General features: G+C 34.4%; 3 protein-coding genes across 4 annotated transcripts in view; all 3 read right to left on the bottom strand.

The window, feature by feature from the left end:
- Positions 1–7,550, bottom strand: part of LOC123673871 (neuronal calcium sensor 2) — an 83,661-nt gene extending 76,111 nt beyond the window's left edge. Inside the window, exon 1 of the mRNA XM_045608597.1 lies at positions 7,297–7,550. Within this exon, the coding sequence (XP_045464553.1) occupies positions 7,297–7,299 (3 nt within the window). The 5' untranslated portion in view covers positions 7,300–7,550. The remainder of the gene's footprint in view (positions 1–7,296) is intronic.
- The window catches only part of LOC123673873 (neurocalcin homolog), a 95,350-nt gene extending 87,520 nt beyond the window's left edge, over positions 1–7,830 (bottom strand). Inside the window, exon 1 of the mRNA XM_045608600.1 lies at positions 7,684–7,830. The gene's annotated coding sequence lies outside the window, so the exon portion shown is untranslated. The remainder of the gene's footprint in view (positions 1–7,683) is intronic.
- A 3,005-nt stretch (positions 7,831–10,835) lies between these two features.
- LOC123674075 lies at positions 10,836–20,163 on the bottom strand. Of its 2 annotated transcripts, none has more exons than XM_045608925.1 (3): positions 20,008–20,163; positions 14,383–14,707; positions 10,836–11,410 (listed from the first exon to the last, which is right to left on the bottom strand). In XM_045608925.1, exons 2-3 carry the CDS (start codon positions 14,701–14,703, stop codon positions 10,922–10,924), a joined length of 810 nt encoding a protein of 269 aa, XP_045464881.1. In that variant the 5' UTR covers positions 14,704–14,707; positions 20,008–20,163; the 3' UTR covers positions 10,836–10,921. The 2 variants fall into 2 exon arrangements, with proteins under 2 accessions (XP_045464881.1, XP_045464882.1); XM_045608926.1 differs by having other exon boundaries at positions 20,025–20,143.
- Between the last annotated feature and the right edge of the window lie 241 nt (positions 20,164–20,404).

Genomic DNA, 20,404 nt, shown 5'->3' with positions numbered 1-20,404 from the left:
CAGTTTGTCGGAAACAAATCAGAACAACCTGTATATTATCCACAAACACGAAACCATAATTGAAAATGATTTCTTTCATTACTTCCCAAGTACATATCTCCATTTTCCAAAAGATCCAGACGTCGAAAGCAATAAGTTAAGGTTCATACAACGTTGATTTCAAACCGCTCATTATCCATCATAAAAATAAAGAAGAAATGAGAAACTATAAGCGAGCCTTTTCTGTTCCAAGAACGGCAAATCAACGTGAAGAAAAACCTCACTTTATTATCGGTTACAAACAGAAATGGTAAGCTCACAGTTGAAGGAGGTGGTAGGCAATAGAGCAAAGGTGCTTGTACATAATCTTTTCTCCCTTAACGAGCTCATTGCACGCAACTCGCACAGAAAAAACTTCACGAATCGGGGAAAGTGAATTTAGAATAATTGTTCCCCGAGCTTATATACGTTCACGAATGGAACAATTTATTTATCGCTTTCGCCTTGTTATTTTTTCTGGGTTTTCGTTGGACAATTAACTGGAAAGCTTATTATTTGGGCAATCACGTGTTACGTCAAATAAATTTTAATATGAAGTGGTCAGAGGTCTCAGATTTATGATAGATAACGAACGTCAAATAAAACCGAGGTCAAAGAAACAGGTAAAAGAAAAACCAACGGGTCGTTTTTCTATATTTCTAGATGAATTTTTCGTTTAGGGTGAATTAAAAAAAAATCTATTATTTTTGCATGAAAAACAAGGCTTTAATTACCATAGTTAGAATGATCCGATTAAGGTAAAATATGCGCCGTGTTGTTCGATAACTTGTTGCCATTTTGAAGGTAATATCAATATGCCTCTCTCATAGAAGCTCTCGTCCCTATTGGCAAAAATTGAAAAAGTCGATTTTCACAAGCCTTTGTTGAAGTGAATGTTTCATCAGCAAAATTGTTCTTCATGGACATAAGAACCTCCCAATCAAGCTTCTCGCGAGTTACTTTCGATGTGTATGGCCTGGTGTTGTCTTGATGGAACACAATTCCTCTCCTATTGGCAAAAGCTGGCCGCTTCTGGGCGATTTTTTTCTTGAGACGGACCTATTGACAGTACTGTTCCAAGTTGTGCCGTAGGGGATCATCTCATAGTAGATAATTCTCTGCCAAACTAACCAAATACAGAGCAAAATCTTCCTGGGCGTCAATCCTAGCTTGACCATCGTTTTCGCCAGCTCACCGCGTTTCGACCACGATCGTTTTCGCTTGACGTTGTCGTAACCATACGATGTTATATATTTTTTATACGATGTTATATATTTTTTAAATCAGGAAAAATTGAGCTTTCAAAAAATAGCACAGAATCCTAGTGTTCCCATTCAAAAAAACATAACTTTGGGTCATAGCTTAGTAATTAAAAACCCTTTTGAAAAGACGAACGCCAATGGATTCTACGTAAAAACGTGCCTGTATGATGTTTTAATCTCAGAGCTCTATCATCAGTATTAGCGGAGATATAAATGTTTTTCGATATCGCAATTTTTCCAATTTTCGCTTATAACTCGAAAACAAAAGAAGGTGGCCAAAAATGAATACTACCCTTGTTAGTTTCTCAGAAAAAGAAACCGAGAAGGGGGTATGAGATTTTGTCTATCTCCTCTGGTTTAAAAGTTGTAGTGCTAAAACATCGAAATTTGCCCACCCTGTACACCCAATATTCAAAAACAGAACAATCTTGTTTCAATTTGTCGGCATTTGCCCTCCAAATTTTTTCCTTTTCATTAGTATCATGATACAATCTGTGATTTAGAATTTAGATCATATTGAATTTTCTGCTCACGCACTGAATATATTAATTTTTCGAAATCCATTACCAACGAAAATTACGTCTTCCAGAACTGAGCGTAACTGTCTGCTAATTCACATTATCCGTTCAGACACGTTCATACAGACTCCGCCCATACGACATCAGACAAAATATTCTCTCGGGGAATACTGAACGGAACGGATGGCGAATGACACGATCGGTGACGGACAATGTGAATGACTTCATATGAAACGCATCAAATGTTATTTGTCGTAAACGATCCGCTTGGTGTCTGAAACGATACGTGTCGGTTAATATGAATCGACCTCAAGAAAAAATGTGTTTTTACTTGTTAGGCCAGGGACTTATTGAGTGAAGTATTAATATAAATTTTGCGCTCTTGTTAAATAAACCGATCAGGAGTTCTAATCAAGTTCGAATTATCAATAAGCTAAGCTTCACTCTTGTCTCTGATAGTTCAGTGAGATGTTTTCAGATATGTGCATGTGACACTTCAACGACAAATATGAATCATGCCGTTTTTTCAGATTTTCAACCTTTCATTGTGTTTGTCAAATAATCTAATGTAATTCCACTCTTGATTGAATTCATCTCATAAGTCCCTTTTATTTCATAACTCAACTGAGTTGCTATAAGGAAACACCACTCGTCCTGCGGAGGTTTTCAAGCTCTCTTGTTCGTTCCGTTTCGTAATGAAATAAATCGATAGACTTATCGCTAAATTCAATCACTTGTGGTATTACTACCGAAAATTAGGCCAGAAAAATTTCGAATTGATATGAACGTTTGCTGCTCTGATAATTTCGCGCTTACGAATTTATTTTTGTATGAAGTTTGCCGATAATTATTCAACGAGCGGTAATGTAGGTCATAACTCACGCAGATGAAGTAATTCATCAAGTGAGTTATGACCATTACCGCAAGTTGAATACTATACTTTATCTACGACTATATCAATAAATACTAAGAAAAAAATACAGATTTAGAATATAAATAGAAGGAACAGGAAATGAACATATGTGCTCGATCCCGAGTACAAGAGAGATGGAATCTTGGTGTCACCAAACACAATCGAATTAGCTTCGGCTAGCTCGAATCCAGTACAAAGTACAGACATAGAACTCCATTTAAAAAGCTTAACAGTTGCCTATAAAAATGCATTAAAATATACCAAAAAACATTCCCTGTAAACGATGACTTGATGATCTTAGTGCTACACCAATCTTGAAAATGTTTTCAAACTCCTTTATAGTTTTTTCGAGCAAGTAATTCTGTATGGAAACATTAGCTGTTTGTTTTTTGGAAATGTATACCTATATAATATTTCATCTTCACTATCTGAATTAATAGTTTTCAGCAAAACATTCACAATAATTAGATACCTATCAACTTAATTTGAAAACGTCAAAAGTGACATTCCCTCGGACAATCCTCCCCTCAATAACAATAATGGAATGTTCCCTTTCGGCCAATCGAATAGAAGCAAAGAAGTATAGAAGCACAGATCCATATTTTCCGATTTATTATAGTTAGTTATAGTAGTGAGTTATTATAACTCACGCTGTTTGTTAATAGATACTATTAATTGCTCAAAAGCAGTTGAATAATGAATATATAATTCAATAGGAGTAGATAAAATGAGTTAACCAAAAATTCGGCTACTCTGAGAAAAGTGTTTATTTGATATAATCGAAAATGCATTATAGTTAATAAATCAGTCATTGGATATATGGACAAACAAATATTAGTTTCATGGAAATAAATAATTTATTTGAAATTCCACCAATAATCATCATTTATTATTACACTTCATATATTTACGCATAACTTATATTAATAATACTGAAGAAATATCCATTTGAAGGAAATTAATATAGTTGAGGTTAATATATCATTGAGTAATAATTAATAAACCTTATTTATTTGTAATATGTATCCATGCTGAATAAAAATAATTTTTCAAATCAGTAATAGTTTACGTATTTCTTAGATAATTATTTTGGTTGTTTGTATCATCCGATTGTTATAGGGTCTGAGAAGAACCGTTTGCCAAACTAGATAATTTTTTAGAGTTCATATTGAAGGTATCCTGGTTTGAAACCTAGTCATTTTGATTGCATCTGTTTACTCTAACCACTGTTCTGCCAACATCACTATAATAACTAAGCAGGTTCAAACATTCTAAACCCAAAATTCAGTACAGATGTGCTAAGCTGCGTTCAATGAGCCCATAGTAACACAGATTTTATGTTTAAAAAGGAAATTCAAATCAAAGGAAAAGTTCAGAAACATATCCTTCAGGGAGATGCGCTTCTCTTTGAGGGATGTGTCCTTAAACTTTTCCACATATTGGATCGCTAGAATTATGTTAGTTAAATTATTGAATTCTTGTGAGAGTTTATTCAAAAATAGCAAATGTTCGTTAACTACCAGTTGAAAATTTGTTGACACTGAATTTATGTTATTTGTGGAGATAACGTAAGTTCATATAAATTATTTATCACCGAAATATATTAAATATTATCAAATACCTTGTAAACAAATATTTTATTCTCTATTAATGAACTTTTTTGAAAGCATAATTTAACTATTGATGAATATATCAAATATGAATCTGCTGTAATAATTGTGAATACATAACCTTCAAATAAGTGCTTTATTAATAAAAAAATATGAATTTCTCTCATTGTAAGTTTCACAAGCGGAAAATAATCAAATTCTCAAAGAATATCTTTCGGAGAACAGAATGATTTATTTCGAATTGTTTTCAAATATTTGCTGAGAAGGTCAAAGAAAGATCGATTTCATCCAAAAATAGACGAATTTGAATATCATTCTTCCACGATTTGGTATCGATAAATGATGGTATATATCGAAAGGAGAAACATCGAAGCTTTCACGCATGCATTTATTATATTTATACCCCTTTTTTGCTCCTAAATAAAACTGTTCCAAAAAAGCGAAGAATAATTGTGTTGAAGTATCACGTCATTCTATATTTTCGGATGACTGAATGTATACTGAAAAAATGTAGATAAGACAAAAATTAAAAATTGCCTATGAATGTAAGAAGAGTCTTTACTATAAATAAGGTGCGCACAAAGTTCCTGCTTTTTTCATGAAAATGCAACTTTATTGTGAAAAAATGGTTACAAATGAATCAGACATATTCACTCAACAAAAAGTATATGACGCCAAAACAAAATCACTAAATAGTTTGTTTAACATATGTCTAAGCTTGGTTCATGACGTTTTGGATATGTCAAAATCTGCTGGAGCCATCTATTGACAAACGGCGAGAACTTAGTCGCGCACCTAAAAGCTTCTTGTCAGTGTTTTCTTATTTTACTAGAAGATTTTCTTCACGAAAACATAAGAAGCTTTTTTTCTTATAGGCACCCTCTTCTCACCGATAAAAATGTGATATACGGTGTTCAGCCAACTTCGTGAATGAAGCCATAAATTACGTGGAACCAAAACCATATTAAATAATAAGCTCCCTTTCTATGAAAGCCTGTTCAAATAGCGATAATGGAAGAATTCGTTTACAGATCGTTCCAGGAGACACTTCAATTTAATCTGGCAAGCTCTAACTACAGGGGGCAATCAATTACTTGGGTTGACCTTCATTAAAGCATGTGAAATTGAAATACTGCAAGTGCCAGATAAAGATCCCACCCTCTACGAAATGAAAAACGATTTCTTCTTGTAATTAGGCACGCACAGCAATCCTGAACAGTGCTAGAACTACAACCAACAATAAAATTTCGTCCCTATTTCCATTGGTGCGATAGAAAAGTGGGTCGGGCTCTAAAGAAGTCATAGAATTGTTAATTTTTGCAATTTCGCCATTGACCAACCTATCATGAAAATGTCAAGTAACAGGATCGAAATTGAAGATTCGTCATCAGGGAGTCGAACCTTATCGTTTGAGACCACCCCTAGGTCAAAATTCGAAAAATACAAACACCGTGAGCGCTCTGTTTGGGAAACGAGCGACAAAAAAACTGTGGGCGTGGCCTGTTAAAAAAACTGAAATATTTGGATACAAAGTTATGAGTGGTTATATAAAATATAATATCATATAATATACTAAATCCCTTGTTAAAATTTTATATATATATTTGTCGCATTATTGATAAATTATCCCCTACTACCAATTGATTGGTTTCCTTTCCCAAGAAGTGAAACTAATGCAGAAAATATGGATAACGTTATTTTAAATCGTCCAATTTTAAACAGAGCATAGTTGAAGTCATCCCACATGACGTCAATCGAAACAATCATTGATTTGATTAAATTATAACGATTGTGTTCTTCTCCATTTAAACATCATTAGCGTTTTACGTTTGACCCAGAACTAAACATCACCAAGAATATCAAGAATTTTCAATCAACCAAAAATCAATGAAAATGCATGTTAATAGCGAGCGCATCATTTCATTGCACTAGTCATTATTAGGTTTATTTATACATAGATAAGCAAGTGAAGATTGAATTATTCTTAATAAATGCCACCATTTAAGTTTACCATTTCTTAACAAAAAGATTGTATAAATGCTCAATAACGTATCAAATATCCCAATCATACAAAATTCAGACCACAAATGTGAAAAATATCATTAAGCGCATCCGCCAATTCGCTTAAACATTTTAATTCAATAAACTGTTGAGATTTTTGCCACAAGTGACATATTCTTCAGTATATTACCATAATATATGGAATCGTCACTGTTTTATGCTTAATAAATTCAAAAAGATGTTCAGACCTTTCGTTTAGAATATTTCAAAAGATAATCAGTTGACAATAAGCTGCAATGAATCATTTTCACACATCTAATTCAACGATCATAATAAACAATAAATAATTTATTCAGTCAATTCCTTCCAATTCCTTGAAAATTACATTGCCTTTCTTCTTCTGTATTTCGACATAAACAATCCAAATTTTAGACCTAACTAAAACTGAAACACTTTCCTGTGATAGTTTTTGAAGAATCGAATCGTTTCAAATGATGGGAACAAGTAATGAATATAGTTTGTTTCTCATCAGAACCTAACTATTCATTAATTATCAACCAGAAATAAGCAAAAAATCAGAAAAAAAATGATTTCAGGCCACTACCTATAATTTCTTGAATTGGACTGATGTGTTCTTAATATTCAATGATGTAATTCATGGTCAATCATATAAATAATGGATCCAACTCATTTGCATACTCAAATTTTGAAGATTTTCCTAGACCCTTATTCATCTACAAAAAAAGTTCCACCAATAATTTCATATTCATAAAACACCTTTCAATTCATGCCTTCTTATGATTTTTTTCTCCAATTCAAGTGACACAATAAGCCTCCTAATTTTAAACCCCCCATACCAAGAATAGGTTCATGTTTAGTACACGGAGAGCATTAGTGAAAAGAGATAGAAAAGCAACAAAACATTACTGCAGGTTGTTATGAAAGCACAATCATAACCATAACAAATAACTTACCATTCATTATTGGAAGTTTGATGATTCCAATCCATTTTAGTTGTGAATATTTCCAACGAAGAACTATATTTATGAACGGAGCACAATACATTTAACAAATAAAACTTGACACAAAGAACAAACAACCAAAATTGGGAAAATACAAAAAAGGTAAACTTAACCTACAAATCATTACAATCAGGATATACAATTTGATTCTACAAGTTCATGAATTGAAGTTCAATTCAGGAATTGAATTACAGAAAATAGTGGTATTATTTGCATCATAGACCAGATTTACCAAGAAAATAACCAAAGAATAAAAAAATAATTCGGCATCATAGAAATAACCAGGATAGATTAACGAAACGTTTCACCTATCACGGATTCCTGTATGAAATAACTCACATTATAATCTCACGAACTGAAAAACATATCTTCTTTGAAAAAAGGATAATATGTTCTCGAGAAAGCCCTCAAAACCAACAAGCTATTTCAACTCCAGCAATTTTTAAAGGACACTGTTACGCCATCTTTTTTTACCCGATTGTCAAACGGAAAGCATTAACGCATGCGTTCACTTTCTGTGATTGTTATCGTATAGGTGAGGGGTGTACACAAGCAACTTGGGGTTGAATTATCGAGCATTGTGTAATTCGCTACGCTTTAACGATAAATAGCAGAACTAAGTAGGAATAAATTATTTCGCTAATTATTTAGATGCTTTGTGATAACTTTTGCTATGGAAATAGATTTGGGTTTGGAAGTTTGGTATGGGTACCTTTTTTGAATCGTAGATGGCAAAGACGCTCCTAGCCTTAAATTTTGGGGGGGTTGCCGTTATGGGCTTCAAGTTTTAGATGTGACCATTTCGTACATTGTCTGCTTGAAACGCATATAAATGTTTGGAGGTTCCATTTAGGGGGGGGGGGTCATGACCCCATTGACCTCCCCCCTGGGACCGCGCTTGGTAGATGGTCCCGTAAGAATATCAGCTTTTTCTTTTCTTTATGATGACGTTGAGTATGCGCAACAATAAAATTCCAGAGATCCCCATATCTTACCCACTTCTTGTCCAATTTTGATGAAATTTGGTATGGATATTAGGATTGGGTCCTAAATGATTCGCTAGGAATGTAAGATCTTTTGTATACATCCCATCAATGATTGATTCGGGTATAGATAATTGAGCCGTGTCATAAATAATTTCAAAAGATTTTCAGCTTTTCTGGTTTCCGATTCACGGTTTATAAGTCCAATTTCGATGAAATTTTCTTGAGTATTCGAGTTATCTATTGCCATTCAGAGTTAACATAACATGATATCACAATTTCTATTGCAAATCCACTGGACCACTGGTAAAAATGATCTAGTACTAAACTTTTTGGTTTCTTGTAGTTTTGTTGTATCTGCTACCGATTTCGAGAAAAAAATTTTTCTCGAAATACGGAGGAAAATCCTAATATCCACTCAGTAAGCTATGATGAAAGAAAAATTATTAGTTTGATGCTTATTCTTCCGATTTGTAGCAATTATTCAAAATGATTCGATAAACTCGTTTAATTTTCACAAAAAAAAAAATTAGGACATCATGAAATAACTCATTTGTGGGACCATATCAATAGGACTTTTTTTTAATTATACGAAGAATCTCTTAGTTTCGTTTGTGCCTACCTCCAATTCAGGAACACCCTGTGTATGGGGATTCGTGTTGGTTCATCAATCGAAGAGAATTTCAACGCCTTTGAATAAAGTGTTTTTTAATAGCGACGGACGAGGTGTTTAAGGCAGGATTCACACTTTTTAATACTGCCTGGAAATTGATTCCTAAGTAATTTTGTCCAATACAGGGTGATTCACCGGGATGGCCTATAAGACGTTTATGGAAAACTAGTTATCGAGGAAGAACCTTAAATGAGAAAAAACCGCAATTCCTCACTATGTGGAGTAGTCTGTGACCAGAAAACACAGAAAGAAACTAAAATTCGATGTTTCAATAACTAAATCTGACATTTCAAGAATTGTAATGAATTATTGGTAATTGAAATCACGAGTTTTGATGAATTTGAGTTGGCCATGTTCATGATCTTCTTATGAACACCCTGTACATTTTTTGGTGCAAATCGCAAACAGCCTTATAATACTTCATTTCTGCAGAATCTAAAAAAATAAAAAATTTTCGAAAAAAGCTTTTTTTGCCTAAAAATTTTAAAAAAATGTTAGTCCTCATCGCCATCTTTTTTTTTTCATAAGAATCTCATTAACTCATGAACCGTTGAGTTTGTACCCAAGGTATGGCATATTGCCGAAATTGTCATAAAAAAATCTGTCTAATGATGCAATAATATACTCGGTGTGTCATTTGAAATCAGGAAGTAGTAGTCTGTTTCCGGTACAACCGGAAGTTGTAGTGATCTGAAAATATTTTAGAGAGAAAGATCAGTGTCACAAACCTCAATATGCAAATATTCAGCTCAAAATTGTGATTAGTTTTCTATAAACGTCTAATAGGCCATCCCGGTGAATCACCCTGTATTGGGGTATTTTCACTAGTAATACCACTAGAGATCAAATTATTTCCGGAAATTTTTTCGAGCTCATGAATATTTTGAAAATTAAAAATAATTTTATAAAAATATTCATGAGCAAGAAAAAATTTCCGGATTTAATTTGAACTCGTGTGGTCTTCGGTAAGAAAATTCCACACCAAATGTGTTTATTTCCAACAACATCTATTTTCGTCTTCATCAAGTACTCTAAATCAAGAACAAGCAACTTCCAATCAACCTGCCATAGTATATAATAATTGCGTTTTTAATAAAAATATTAATCATAATGGTCCAAAGAATTTAGAAAACATCTAACCTTGTAGTTGAAATGAATCAGAATTATCATGTGAACAAATAAAAATTAGATTGTCAAAATAGTACCTATATTGTGCAACAAGTGGGGAAAGTCTAACTTTTCTCGCGAGTGTGGATGTTTGTGGCACGAGCCTGAAAGGCGAGTGCCGCAAACACACGAGCTAGAAAAGTACTTTCTCCACTTGGTGCACACTATACTTTTCCTACAACTGCACAAATTTCAATAATTCAAGTAATGGACTTCATTCAAATCAAAATGGCGTTCGTTAACAGTATGTGCTAATTCATTGCATTTTCATAGAAACGACTTTCATTGGTCTACCAAGCAAGGTGTGGGCAAAGTGCCGTGAGAAATAATATTTCTCACAGTAAGGGCAATACCTACATAGTTTTGAAATTGAGTGAGCTATGAAGAATACGCTACTTTTCATAGCAGTTGAAGGAAAAAAAATATTCTGTCATTATAAACATCAAAAAAATTTCCGGTATAATTCGCTGTTGGGTACCCATGAGGAAAAAAATTCCACTAAAATTCATCCGTTGCGATGGTGATCTATCAGAAAAACACGTTCTGATTGGTTAAACATTAAATGTGTGGAATTTTCATATGAATTGGATTTTCACCAAATAATCAAATATTAAGTAGTATCGAAGTTTTCTCTTGTACAATTGTTATCAGCTAAATGAAACTCTGAAAAACGTTTACGCTTTATTAGATTCGACAGATTCAGCATTTTCTCCGAACACAGTTCAACCAGTTGGGAACTCAGCCAAGTCCATCGTTAAAAATGAACACTCCTTTCTTCCTTGCGACTGCTTATAGACACAGAGTGTAAAGCCTTTCCTATCGCTTCAGTTTCCTCAGAATTCTCCGCCACCAAAGCCTTGAACTTGGCCACCCTGCGTTTCCTGGCTTCCTGTTTCTCAGCGAGATCTGCCATTTCGTCTTCAATATCATGAAGGCGATTCTTGGTCTGTCTGGCTCTCAGTAATGCTGCCGATTCTTTGTCCGCCTCGAATTCCAGTGGTTTCCATTTGGTCAAATCGTTATTTCTCTTCTCTTCCGCCATTTTCATTTCGCGTTTGATCGAGACCTGTTCGTCCAGCGCTCTGCGAGAAGTGTCGTTTATTCCAACGCTGTCTAGGATCTTGTCGGATCTGTTGATCATTCTACGTGATTGCAGATTGCTGTAGACAGAATCCATCTCGACGTCGTCGGCCGCAGCTATTTTCTTTCTGTTGGCCCTGATGCGGTTGAGAAGAGAGGAAGTCTGAAAAGTTTAAGAAATTAGGTGAATGATGATGAAAGTTCAGAAGAAATGAAGCCGTAGTAGCTAACGTCACAGAAAAACTGTAAGGGTGACATTTGCTTCAAATAACTTCTGATTGGTCGAGGCTAAGATGTCCAGATATACCTATTGGTGTGGCCACTAACTCTTGAAAAACTTTGAGATAAAACTGGTGACTTTTAAAGGACCAGCTATAAGATGTCGAATAATGCAAGTGTGGCCACTGATTAGGTTTTTGTATAGTGATTCTCGTTCTAGTGATTGGACTGTGTCTTTGTTTCAACAGAACTTCAATAATATCCAATAAGTTGAAACACTAGTATTTTCAGACATATAATATCTAATAGATATCAGAGATATAATAATTTAAATCTACTAAAGATATCTTAGTCATGACTACTGACAACTATATCAAACCTTCAGTGTAACCTATCCAATGGGCTATGGTTTATTTGTTGTTACAAGTCTCCCCAGCAGCTGATCAGATCATAGAATGCTGTTACTAATCTATGAGCGTTCATTTAAATTCGTGATCAAGAGAGCTGTGGAGAAATTAGAGTGGAACTTCTGTGATTACAAGTAGCGCTCAGCTTGTACCATATTACTAACATTTGTTTACATACTTCTAATTGACCATATTCACCGTCGCCATGTTGTTGTGCGACAATACCAACTACCCTGTGTTCCCAACGAAGAAATATTGAGTTTACTAGAAAAATTCCACAATATAAAGTTTATGAGTGAAGTTTATGTGTACCTTTTCTGGCTGCTACGCCAGATAGGCTTGTTTGGGACAATATTTTGCAAAAATTTCACCTTTTGGAAATAAAAACATTAGTGAAAGGTGGTTTTCTGAACAAATTAATTGTGGCCGAGTGTATAAATGAAGTATTCGCTCCATTTTTGGAAATAGTCAGTGGAAGAATAGTCTCTATGGCTGATAGTATTTTTGATATTAGCGGTATTTTTCTAGTTAACTCAATATTTCTCCGTTGGGAACACTGGGTAGTTGGTATTGTCGCATAACAATATGGCGACGGTGAATATGGTCAATTTGGGATCTATATGGTACAAGCTAAGCGCTTCTTGCAATCACAGAAAATCAACTCTAATTTCTCCACAACACTCTTGACCATGAATTTAAATACAATAACGATATTTTATTTTGCTCCCATACGGAGTGAAGAGAAAAGTTCCATCTTTTGGGATGGAAAACTTTTCTGGCCTCCGAGTTCAACATTTCTGATGGTAAAATGCAGACCGCTCTGAATAACTTCTCATGTATGTTTGTTGGTATGTCAGTCTGTATAGATAAATCCTGGTAATAGCTCTAACTTCTACAATTCTTATCGGATTTATTAAATTTGGTAAGGAGTTTCAGTTTAGGCCGCAAATGGTTCCACGCAAATATCAGCTTTTACCAGATATAGGGTACCTACCCATTGAGCATTTGTAAAAGGGAAATTGCCAGAGTTTTCATCATGCGTTTTAATGGTCTCAATTCCATAAAATTCAGAATGGAGTATTCAAGTTGGGTCCTCAATCGTCCCAAAAAAAAAGTCAACTATTCCAATGTGCAATGAACTTCTTAATATCACGCGTTCTACTAGCCCAATTTTTATAAAATTAGGATATTTGGCTTAAATCCTTAATGTTTCCATATAATTATTCATTGGCATAGGTAGTGAAAATTACATATATTGGTATGCTAGCTATAGCTGCCTATTGTGTTGCCTTGTATTCCATAGGGTCTTCTTACTGAAACCACATATGAGCGACTGGTTTCTGTCGTTTTTGATATTTCCCACCAAGTGCTACTCATTCCAACACATTTCCATCGTACTGATAATTGCTCAAAATCACAGAGATAACAGTTCACAAAAGAGCGTCTGTCTAGAGATAGATCGGCATAGAAAATCGAACCCAACCTATCATAATTCATTTTCAATGGCGTATTGGATTATTGTCCATTTAAATATAATATGAAACTCTGATTTGGACCTCCATAGGAGATCCGTCGTTTTAAGTTAGGGATGTCAATTCACATTTCACTGTCGCTAATGGATAATCTATGGACTTCCATAAAATATCCACTTTTGAATATTCTCTGTACGAGGATATTACCATCTCAAATGGACTCGAAACAGATATCTATAGGATATTCTGTGCTATCTGGGAGAGAGAACTTTAGTAGTTAGTTTTATGTCGAGATAACATTTCTTAGTTTAAAATCCCATTCTCGGGTTCCTCAAACATGCAATCGGAGATAGCAGTTTGACTAAGATGTCTAAAAACCAGGTGTATGAACTGATTAGCTTTTGTTTTGCCAATTTTGAGAATATTAGTTAAGCTTCGTTATGTCAACTGTAGGTAGCGCTATCAACAAATTAAGATTCTTGTTATTTATTATTTACGAGTTTTGTGCCATTATATACCTATATGTATATCTTTTATTATAGTTATGATCTATGGAAGTAATTCTTGTAATTGAAATACCAATAAACTCTCTCTAATCTCTATTACAAATATTTGAATTCATTCCAGTAAACGTTTCGTGTTTTGTTTCACGACATTGCACGATCATACTCGGTTACACGTCGCTTTTGATTGGTCAGTATCGGGTTTTAATTAATGTATCCAATCAAAATCAACGGAAATGACAAGTATGACATTGCGGCGCCGCCACGAACTAAAACTAATATTTTCAATTTGGTCGAATGTCATTGCATTCAAAATTTGACGAGTGCATTCACCATGTTTTTAGACATCTTAAGTTTGACATCTACAGTGGATCCAAAGACGAACATAAGTAAACCATAGAAATAATGTTATCGCGACGCTAAGTGTTTTAACGGAGCAATAAATGAGATAGGAAATTTCTGTTCCGTCGGAACTCGTGAAATATGTGAAATCGTAAAATTTGTCTCAAATTGCCGACGATAATTCCGACTCACCTCTTCGTCTATATCATTCTGAGCATCGTCCATTGCTTTCTGTGCCAACAGTCCCCCACGTGTGTCGAATACATTCGACTCTGTTATGTGTTTTTCCGCCCGTCTACGTGATGTGGCTAGATCTTCATCCTCGAACGCCTTGGCGTGTCTCTCTAGCAGATCTGCATGGGCGGATGGGAGTCTGGGAGGTGTAGAGGACACCCTTGGGGAGTATTTCCTGTCGATGCTGTCCAACGCAGATTTGTAGTAGCTTTCGCCGATGTTGTAGTTGGCATCGTAAAGTTTCGTACGAGGTCTGGTCAGATATCTGTTCTTGGACATGTTTCTGTGAAACAAATATAGACGTTTATACAATGGACTAGTTTAGTGATGTTGATAATACTATATTTGATACGATAGAATTAAAATATAAAGCAAAACTGATAAATCAGTGAAAAAATTTTGAAAATCCATCAATAAATGACTGAGAAATAGATTATTTAAATTTACGTATTTTAGCGCCGAACGTCTTTGGTCTGTGACGTCACGGCTCTTGCCTGTGATCGCTACACCATAAATTACATTTAAATACTTAGCCGCGCCAAGGCTCTTGCGCCGTTAGTAGTTGTACAGTGTAGTTTTAACTCGAGTTTTATTTTTTGTCACCATAATGGAAGAAGGCTTCGTGAAAGGACAAAGTGACAATTTGCCTAAAATAGATATATTCGCAATGATGGAGTTTTTTCTTCAAATCCATCTTATGTCAGTGCAGAAATAAAAGGAGTTAAACTTTTCAAGTAAGTATCTACTTTTGAGTTGGCTACATCATGGTTCAACTTATAACGATGATTTATTTAAAAAACGTTTCATAAACAGTTTGTAGTTGAGTACTGGTTGTTGAAGTCTATCAATGGCAAAACATATTTATGTGAGGAGTTAAAAGTAAAAAGAGAAAAAAGTAAGTTATATGTATGTATATAGTAAGTTATTTCAGCCATCGTGTAACGAACAAAACACGACACGAACGGCACGAGTGATTGTACACCAATGCATTCGTAAGCACTTTGCGAATACCAGTCGTCTAGTGTGTGACGTCACGACACTTATACGTACTATGAAATTATTCTTTCACGCGCAACTTTAAAGTCCCATAACTTTTTCATTTCTAGAGATATTTAAATAATTCTTCCACATTTTTATTTCATTTTACTTAAATTTTTAGAATTAATCCTTAACAAAAAAATGAAAACTAGTCCATTCTGGAAAAAGTACCTCTCACCGTTGGTTAGAGCATCGTACTAGTGATTCTGAGGTTGCGGGTTCAAGCCCCGTTCGAGGAAGTACTTTTTCCAGAATTAAGAATTTGTCTTCAAACCGTGATGTTTTTTCTTATTTTAGTAGATATTGAAAATAATGAATTACATATACATGGTGCGCCATAATTAGCTCCAACATTTCAAAAAGTCATGGAGGGAAGGGAAGGGAAGGGAAGGGAAGATTCAGAGGGGTGGGGTAGATGTCATTCCGAGTGTTCCCATAATGATGATGCCGTTCCGACAGATTTTCTGGTCTACCGATCTACCGATTTTCACTTAAGTCTACAGATTTTTGTTCAACTGGAAACAATCAAGATATATTCTCTTGAATGCTGAATCAACATGTTTTTATTCTTTTTGTTTCCAGGTTTCAATTTTTTGCTTCAATATGAAGAAATCTGCGGCTGAAGCTCATTTGATGCTCTCAAATACCTATGGTGAAGCCGCTATTAGTGAAAAAACGTGCAGAGAGTGGTTTCAACGCTTCCAGAACAGTGATTTTGATGTCGAAGACCAGCATGGCGTTGGAAGAGAGAAGGTTTTCTAAGATGCAGAATTGGAGGCATTACTTGATCAAGACTCGTGCCAAATGCAACAAGAATTGGCAGGATCATTGGCAGTGACGCAACAAATCATTTCAAAACGCCTGAAAGTCATGAGAATGATTCAGAAACAAGAAAATTGGGTGCCGTACGAGTTGAAGCCGAGAAATGTTGAACGGCGTTTGTTTGCTTGTGAACAGCTTGCAAGGCAACGACGGAAGGGATTTCGACATTGCATTTTTACTGGAGACAAAAATGGGTTCATTACGATAATCCCAAGCGGTTTCAAGATCATGCTCAGTATTTGGTGGGACCTTCTCGACACGTAGTGTATTATAAGTTGTTGAACTCGAATGAAACAATCACAAGCGATCGTTATCGAACGCAATTAAAGCGTTTGAGCCGAGCATTGAAAGATAAACTGCCGCAATCAACGAGAGACAAGATAAAGTGATTTTACAGTATGACAATGCTCGACCCCATGTTGCGAAAGTGGTCAAAACATACTTGGGAACGTTGAAATGGAAAGTCCTACCCTGCCGTATTCTCCAGTAGTTGCTCCTTCGGACTGTCACTTGTTTCGATGTGTCTGGCTGACCAGCACTTCCGGTCATATGAAGGAGTAAAAAATTGGATCAATTCGTAGATCGCTTAAAAAGATGAACAGTTTTTTCAACGCGGGATTTGTACGCTGCCCGAAAGATGGGAGAAAGTAGTGGCCAGCGATGGACAATACTTTGAATCATAAATGTATAACCACTAACCAGTTTTTTACAATAAGGCCTCAAATTTCGGAAAAAACGGCGGAAAACGCCTATGTTGTTTTCAGTATCAATGAAAAACGGTAAAAAACTTTTCAAAGCCAACTACGATTTTACAATACTTCATGTATTTTCATAAGAATATATTATATACCTCACCCTGGATTTATAAACTTGATTTTAACGTTGCCTTTGAACTTAACGAGCTTTCTGACGTTGTGATTGGCCATTCGCAGCACAGAATATAATATCCCTATTAATCAGTCTGCGAACGTAAATGTCAAGTTTATCCAGAGTTAGGCACTCTTATTCATATTCAATTTCAGTTTAAATATTCATTATCAATTAGTGCAGCAGTTGAGGCAACCTATTTTCATCAGTAATAAGATCGAATACCTTGAATACATCAAAAAATTATTTATATTATGATGATGAGGGAAACAAGATGATGAAGGAGAATAAAATATTTTATTTTGGTTGCAAAATGGCGAATGCTCCCTTAAATTACTGGGTCTAGGCAGTTGATACTTATTTGTATTGCCTAGAGGGTCCAAGTAAAAGACTTGGTCTACATCAGAAATAGGTAATAACAAATAAACACGATAAAATATCAATGATAAGCATTTTTCACAAACAATTGACTTGACAGACTAGCAAAATTTTGTTACTTACACTTGATTCACGCTAAGATCAATTCATGTTTGAATGCGTCAAAGAAAAGAAATGCAATTTTATGTTTCAAAATTGCAATTGGCTTAGTCAGTAAACAAATTCGCTATTTTTGGGACCTTTCCAATGTAGAAGTTATTGAAAGAATTACTTGGGTATTACCAACTATGCTATTTTTATATACTGTGGGGGCACTGATGATGCATCCTTCGCGTTTTCCTTAAATGACTACTGAATTAATATTATTATGAGAGATAAGAGTAAAGAGAAATCGTTTTCAAGTGAAGTTTTGAGATTTTCCAAAATACTTATATGTGATGAAAAATGTCACAGAAAGATATGTTTCATTCAACCCCCTTTGGAGTAACGCCTCTGAATCAAATATGAAAGTTCTAAAAATTACATGATTTTTTCATGGAAAATCAGCTACTCTATTGAATTTCATGAAAGTTACCCGAAATACAAAAAAATATTTTTTTAGTCCTCCTCTAGATTTGAAAATTTTGAAGCAGGGTACAAAAACCTCAAATATATCCTTATGAAATTTTGTTCTTTTAATAACTGGACTGTAGTCTGTTCTCTTTTTTGATTAAATATATTCTGTGTTTTTCAAACTAATCATTATTTATAATTTTTTTGGTTAGGTTAGGTTAGGTTAGGAACTGCAAAATTTATTTGCAGGAAGGGTGAAAAAATGCTAAGATACAAGGACAGAATTTTCGTTTGATTTCAAATTCATGACTCGGCAGTCGGCATTAATTCTGTGAGAAATTTGTGAATTCCAATAAAAAGATCAAAATGAATACATTTGAATGCAGCATGTTCTTTTCCAATGATTTGGTGAAGATATACAGGGTGTTAGTGAATAAGTGCGACAAACGTCAGGGTCTGCATGAAAAAAAAAGTCAGTGTGCTATATAACTTATGTTCGAGAATGCTTCATATAAAATAACTCTCATACATTTTTATGGAAAAGAATCTCAACAATACATTATCAATAATAATAAATATTGAACAAATAAAAAATACTCATTAAGATGTCTTATTTCTTTTGCAAAAAAACAGGAAAATCAAACAAGGAATTAAAAAATGATTTTCAGTTTGAAATCAGATTAAAAAAAAATCATTACCCATATGCGCGCCAATTTCTCAATTGCATATCAATAAATGCGCAATAGCTACCTCTTGAAACCTACCAAATTTCATTAAAATACCTCGACCGGTTTCAGAACAACAAATAAATATGAAGTGTCTGTTTTTAAGAAAAACTTCAACACCCCGTATCTCGGAATACGAAGACTTTGCGAACAGAATTTATTTTGCATTAGTTTTTCATGATTTCTTCGATTGTTCGAAAACAGTGGTACGCTTATTTCTATGTTGTTATTTGCAGGTTTTTTGCGTAATGAAAGAATTAAGAAAAAACCAGAAAGCCTAACACTTGGTTGTGAAATAACGGTTTTGTAATTTCCTGATTATAAACATAAAAGATTGGGTGAATAACTAGTCAGTTGAGGTAGGAATTTGATACTTATTTGATTTCCTATTAGAACTATATAGGTAGTGCATTTTAGTAACATTGCATAAGAAAATTATTCAAGAAGTTGATACGAAACATTCAAAGAATAATCTTTCAAAATTAGCTAAATTAGCACCCATTGTTTTTTCTATCTTCATAATATTTCTTAAATGTTCATAAATAAATTACTATTTGAACATTATTTGTACAACAATAAAATAATTACACACAATCAGTTTACAACTATAAATATATAGTGTGCCCTCATTACTCTCTAACACACTATGCCCAATGTAGGTATAACACGGATAAATATTAAGCCAAAAACAACAAGAAACAGACAAAATACCAATACATACAAATTAAACTATCCTTCTGAAATTCAAAATGAACCAATACGATTTTCCCAAACTTCCAAGACGAACAGCAACCTTGAGTATATTTTCAAACGAAAAAATAACAAAACAGAAACAAATATCCGCAGATTATGCTTGCACGAGAAGTACACGAGAATCAATCTATAATTAGCGTACAGTATAATCGTAGAAATAATTGCTGAATCCTAAATCAGAAAATCAAAGCTCCAATTGGATAGGTATGGCTTCATTCAGAATTAAGATTTAAAAGTAAAACAGAAATAGAGTAGTCGCATAACCGACTCGGTTATTTGACACAGATTCCCAGATGCTAGTCCGCCGATAGAATGAAAATAGAAAACAATCTTTTGCCAGCAGAAAACCATGTACGCTTTAACGTTAATAATGAATACATTCGTACAAAATCTAAAAGAAACTTCTGAAAAGGGGTTAAGGCTTTAGAGGTGTTAATTTCATTCATACCTTATCGTTATCTATACCTAATCAAACCTTGGCACTATCTGCACTAGAAAACACTGAGAAGAACTACCTACACCTCCTGCTACAAATTCGGTTTTCCCCCACCCCTACTTTTATTTCTATTTTTAATTCCATTTTTCTTCGACACAACCGACTTTTTCTACCAATAATACACATCCAGTTAATGTATAAAAAGATCTGTCGACAATAGATTCGCAACATGAGCATTGTTACCAAACTGTATTTATAGGTCAGTTCAGTTAGAAAAATGACGAAAATGCTGGTGATGGCAATTCTATTTCACGCTTAAAATTATTGCCATTCAACACCCAAGAATGTTTTGAAAAATCGGTTTTTTTGAGCGTTCGTTCCTTGAGCTGGACGCTGAATTATTTCGTCA

This window comes from Harmonia axyridis, chromosome 2 (genome assembly GCF_914767665.1).
Source record: "Harmonia axyridis chromosome 2, icHarAxyr1.1, whole genome shotgun sequence".
Taxonomy (NCBI): domain Eukaryota; kingdom Metazoa; phylum Arthropoda; class Insecta; order Coleoptera; family Coccinellidae; genus Harmonia; species Harmonia axyridis.
Note: the sequence above shows the minus strand (reverse complement) of the source record. Positions and strands in the feature narration are given on the sequence as shown.